General features: G+C 52.6%; 1 protein-coding gene across 2 annotated transcripts in view; it reads left to right on the top strand.

Annotated features, from left to right (window-relative positions):
* The first annotated feature begins 1,291 nt into the window (after positions 1–1,291).
* PLEKHO1 (pleckstrin homology domain containing, family O member 1) overlaps positions 1,292–5,526 on the top strand; it is a 9,102-nt gene continuing 4,867 nt past the window's right edge. Inside the window, exons 1-2 of one of the 2 annotated variants that reach the window (XM_012658925.1) lie at positions 1,292–1,658; positions 2,321–2,467. In XM_012658925.1, coding sequence (XP_012514379.1) covers positions 1,629–1,658; positions 2,321–2,467 — 177 coding nt within the window. In that variant the 5' untranslated portion in view covers positions 1,292–1,628. The remainder of the gene's footprint in view (positions 1,659–2,320; positions 2,468–5,526) is intronic. The other variant, XM_012658926.1, reaches the window with a different exon arrangement.

Genomic DNA, 5,526 nt, shown 5'->3' with positions numbered 1-5,526 from the left:
ATCTCTGGAAAAAGGGTTTTTCCTTTTTCCTGCTCCCCTGTGCCAGGGATTTTCATTCATTTTGTGGTTATTGTGTGCCTACCATATGCCAGGCAATGTGTTTATTAGCTTATAAATATTACTTCATAATTAGCCCTAGAGGACAACACTTATATCTTCAAAGGACTTTCACAGGTCATCTCTTATATTCTCCTTGTTGATGCAAATGGTAGTTCATCCTTCACCATTTAATATATGGAGGAACAGAGGCCTAAAGAAATTATGCGACTTGACCAAAGGCCACAGTGTGGTGACGAAACCAGTACCCAACTTAGTTAGGTTTCTGACTCCCTTCTTCCCATCAAATACGTATTGAAAGACAAGAAGTTACTAAGATGTGTCCTGCAGGCTCTTAGGCAGAGCTAGTGTAGGAGGGATCAGCAGAGGTTCCCAGAGTCAGGGCATCCTCTGGTCATGGACTCGAGTCCTGTAGAGAGGATGGGCTTTCTACACGTCAGTGCATCAGGGAAAGATACCTAAGTAGCAGGAAGTTTAAGCCTCACCTATAACTTATATTTAAGCCAGTTAGTATAATGGATCATGGCTTTGGAGTCAGAGAATTCTATTCCTGCCAACATTTTTATAGTGTGTCTGCAAATCCCTCAGCCATTCTGAGCCTCACTTTTCTCCCCGTGCAATGGAGATCATAATATCCACCTCATACTTAGGGTTACTCTCCCGAGGCTCACATAAGGCCTGAGGCTTTGTAAACTGGAAGAAATGTGTATTAACATTATTAACTTCTCTCCCACCCCATCCCCCAAAGCGTCGACACCCTCCGAAGCACAAAACTTTTCCCCAGCATTTGACCTGCCCAGGCCACTCTACCACCCAGGGAGCGCAAATTCCTGATGCCAGGTCTGGGTGGCGCGCCCTCCCAGCTCACGCTCTTGTTTGTGTTTGCGGTGTGGGAGGGAGACGATCCCGATCTCGGTCGTCTCCGGTCTTCACGAGTCGGTGTGTCTCTCCATTATCCACTCGGCCCGCTCTGCTTGGTCTCCCGGCAGGTCCGGCCGCTCTGGCTTTCCGGCTCCACCTCGCGCCCCGGCTGTCCGTCCGCGTGCGGGTCTCTGCCCCCTGCAAGGCGTCCTCGACTGGGTTTAGGTCTGTCTTCCCTACCCTGGGTGAGTCAGAAACAAAGGCGGGGGGCGGGGAGCGCACGAGCTGCGGCTCCGCGATTCGCCCTTTATTCTGCACTGGCAACGTCAGCGGCCCGCGGATGGAGCTGCGGGGCGCGGGCTGGGCCGCCCACAGCGCGCCGGGCCGGGGGAGCGGCCGCGCCGGGCCGGGCGGGCGGGCGGCGGGGGCGCGCTCGGGGGCCCGGGCCGCGTGGGCGCCGGGATGGAGGGCGCCGAGGGGCGGGGAGCGGGCGTGCGTGTGTGTGCGAGTGCGAGGGAGGCCGGCCTTTAGTGTAACCGGAGCTACAAAGAAGGGGAGAGTCCGGGAGAGGGAGGGCGGGAGGAAGGAGCGGCGGCGGCGCCGGGGCATCTCCGACACCCTCCTGCTGCGAAGGCGCCCCCTCGAAGCGGCCTCGGCCCCGACACGGGGCCGCCCCTCGGCCCGTGGCCCCGCGCCCGCGCCCACCCGGAATGATGAAGAAGAACAATTCCGCCAAGAGGGTGAGTGCACCCGCCGGCCCTGCCACCGCAGCTGACTCCGTGCTCCGACGACCTCGGCCCCGTCGGGGCTGCGATCGGCCGGCGCGAGACCCCGGCTCCGGCCGCGCCTCCGCCCCGCCCGCCCCGGCTGCCGGTGCCCTCGGCCTCGGCCCTCCGCCCGGGTGCGCCCGGCTCCGCCGCGAGGCACCGGTGGGGGCTTTTGTTTGTTTACTTGCGTCGGGGGGCTTTAACTTGGCTTAGTTTCTGCCCGACCCGCACCCTGCCCCTCCCGTGGGCGACGGGCGGCCGCTGGCATCGCGCTCTGCGGTGGCGAGAAGACAATGAGAAATAAAATAGATGCCGTTAGTCCCGGCGCTGCGAGAAGACGGACTGGGGGAGGGGGGACCTGGATGGAAACCATCGGAGCCACCTCTCTGCTCCGGCCCTGCCCGAGCCCCTTCCTCTCCGTTTCAGTTGTTTATTCTGCAGGGGGGAGGGGAGCGATGGGGAAGAGAGTTCCTCCAAGTGGAAACCTTTTAAGAAGTGGGGACCGAACCTTGGGCTCCCCGACTCCAGCCTTCGGAGGGGAGAGGGGAACTGAGGAGGCCGTAAGAGATGGAATGGAGAGAAGGAAAAAGCTATAATCACCTAATCGTCTGGTTCTTATCTTGCCCCTGGGGCAGGGGCCTCTGGATGGAAACCATCAGTCTGCACCGCCTGAGAAGGTCGGCTGGGTCCGGAAATTCTGCGGGAAAGGGATTTTCAGGGAGATTTGGAAGAACCGCTATGTGGTGCTGAAAGGGGACCAGCTCTACATCTCTGATAAGGAGGTAGGTGCCCTTTGCCTCTAACTATCCGGATTTGTTCACATTCCACACTTTATCACTCCACAGGAGGCTCATCTAAATCCACCCCCCATTTTCTCCAGAAGCAAGTTCAGCGGTCCGATTAGTCTCTACACCCTCTTGGCTGCAGAGAAAGGTCACCCTTTAGTGGGGAGAACTGAGTGCGAATTAAAAGTTGAGTTTGCCTCTTATCTAGTATTTTTCCTTTGCAAATACCTTTCTGATAACAATGATAATCCCCTCCCAAGATGTCCCAAAAGTTCCGAGTGTCCCTTGCTGCCTCCTATCCTATCCTGGCCTCCAAAATATAGAATTTTTTTTCTTTGTTGTTGCTGCTGAAACTCTCTGTTCAGCTTATTCTCCACCCCTTCCTGTCCCCTACCTCAACCGAGCTAGCCTCGTTTTCCTGTCTGTAGCAGGGACACGCACAGGTCATATCAACAGTGCGTCCGCCCTGAATCATAGAAAACACGCATGCAGCCCAGGGTCAGTCTCCTGTGTCCTCCGGTAGAGTATCTGTGAGTGGCAGATAATTATTATGCTGAAGCCAGTGTCCCTAACCAGTATGCTCCTTGTTCCCCACCCTGACTCCACTTTTCTAAAAAGGCGAGGAGCTCATGTTCCACCCACTGCCTGCCCACCCCCCATTTGTATCAGAAGGGAGGAAAATGGAGTTATGAACCCCTGCATGTCTCTGGATAGCTTCGGCTCTGTAGTTAACCACCAAAACCACAGTCCACACTGGGCCAGAACCTGAGCTCAGATCACTGAATCCATACTCTTCTCCCTTTTCTCCCCAACTCTTGGGATCAGTAACACATAATAATATTGAGAAACTGGAATTGCCCCTCCGTAGGTTAGAAGTCATTCCAATCACTACCCCTGTGACTGTGTCCCTGGTGACTGTGTGGGTACAGCCTGGGAGACTGTCCTGTGTTCCCGTTAAGGTGACCCTTCCCCAATCCCGGCTTCCCTCACCCAGGGCTAACAGGGAAGTCTTCCCCACGTTCTAACCTCTTCTGCTTTCTGCAGTAGACACTCTTACTCGGTAGATTATAGTTAGGTAAATAAATCCTTTTATGGTATTGAAACAGATCCACATGTAGTCTAAGAGAAAGTACTTGTCTGAAAAGAACATCTACTGAGGCAGCTAGGGAAGAGCTAAGCTGTGCCACAGCCAAAGCGATCCCTCTTAAGGATGTTGAAACCCAGCTGTTTACACTTAGCTAGGAACTTGGTGATGGAGACTCTTAGGAGTGAGGTGAGAGAAGACTCAGGAGGACTTGTTTTTAAGGGTTTCCTCTGGCCAATCACAAATCCTACAGAAAGTTTTCTCCAATATTTTCTGGCTTTCTAGTTTAAGAAAAAAAAAAGGCAAGTGTCAAAGTGTACCTCCTATCTTTCCTGAACTTCATAATTGCAGGAAACCGTAGTGAGCAATCAGGGAGAACTTCCTACACGTCAAAGGGAAAACATAAGAACAGTGAAAGGGTAGAAGGAGTAAGATATTTTTTTCTTGTTTGTATTTGCCCAAAGAGCAGAGTCTGGGGGCAAAAGAGTGTGTTTTGTGGAGGAAGGGGTACAGAGGCAGGGGAAAGGATGGAATGACCTCAGCCTAGGATGTTTAGGATGTTTAACGTCCTATGAGTCAGGAGCATCTGACTGGTTACAGAGCCAACTGCCTCCTGCCGGGAAGGGCACAGGAAGAGAAGACTGAGCATATTGCTGTTTCTCTTTAGAGCCAGTTTCCACGCTACAGTGGGCATGGGTTAAAGGTGAAGCTGACAGAGGACTCTAGGTTTTATTCTGCCCACTTCCCAAAAGCTTCAGAGCCAACAGATTCAAGATTTAAAAAGAAAAAATGCAGCGTATAATGTTTGTAATTTACTGTTAATCCAAGAAAATGCCTAACCCTCTCCCAGAATTTGTACCAGTCATTTTTTGTTACTTCCTCTCATAAAGGCAGAGTATCCCACAACTGCCTCCACCACCTTCTGTGTTTGTTGTTAATCCTCTTCCTCATTCTCAAAGGGCACTTTTTCTCAGAGAGGGTAGAGGCACCTTACAAGCACAGGCTAATGTATAGGAACAGAAGCTAGACCATAGGGAGACCCCATGGTAGAGGAAACTGGGTTCAGGGCAACTCTTTTGGCAAGCATGGGAAAAATCCCTTTCTGTGGGCAAGGATAAAGAATTGGGGGAAAGGAAGGTTTAATTTGGAAGATGGGAAATTATAAATGAAACTTTGGGAATTAGATAGGGGGAAAAAACAGAATACAGTGGTGAACAAGGCTCCTGGGATTGTCCATCTTCCCTGGGCACTAGAATATACTTGTCCTATCGTTGGCCTCATCCTGTGTCCTACCCCCACCCAACCAAGGGCTAACCTCTGTCAATATCTCCTCTCCACAGAGCTCCTTATCAGCATGTGTCCAAGCCAGAATAACTCCCTTCCCTTCCCCTAAGGAAAACAGAACAAGTTACTCTCTTCCCCTGGCTACATTCACACACCCAGCACTTTCCTCTCCAAGGTTTCTGGACTCTGCTGATAGTCTCCACTCTGGAAAAGGAGGGGGAGAGGAGGGATGATGCATCATCCTACATCCCTGCCCCATGTTTCTGGGAATTGTTCTCAGACACCCCTTGCCAGCACCTTGTCCCATTTCCACCCATAATCTTTCAAGGCCTCTGGTCACTTCCCAGCCCAAAGCAAGGGAGCCTCCCCACTGGGGGAGGGCGTGAACCCCAGAGGAGGCAACCCTTGCTCAAACAAATATGGACATATGAGCAGTCATGCACCTGAATGGAGCTGTCGTCAGCCCAGGGTACAGCAGAGTTCAGAAGGACGGACAGATACAGGACTATAGGTGGGCTGGGGATTGAGAGAGAACCGCTTCCCCACTTCAAGGCTAACAAGAACTAGGGGGATAGATGAGGTCACACCTCCATGCACACAGTTCCTCTTTCAGAACTTGGGAAGTAGGGGCTCTGCTGTGAAATAATTCCAGTCAGGGAAGGTAGATGTCTTCCAAGGAAGATATGAG

The sequence above is a fragment of the Propithecus coquereli genome, unplaced genomic scaffold (assembly GCF_000956105.1).
Source record: "Propithecus coquereli isolate 6110/MARCELLA unplaced genomic scaffold, Pcoq_1.0 Scaffold59, whole genome shotgun sequence".
NCBI lineage: Eukaryota > Metazoa > Chordata > Mammalia > Primates > Indriidae > Propithecus > Propithecus coquereli.
This window is presented reverse-complemented; position numbering and strand designations above follow the sequence as displayed.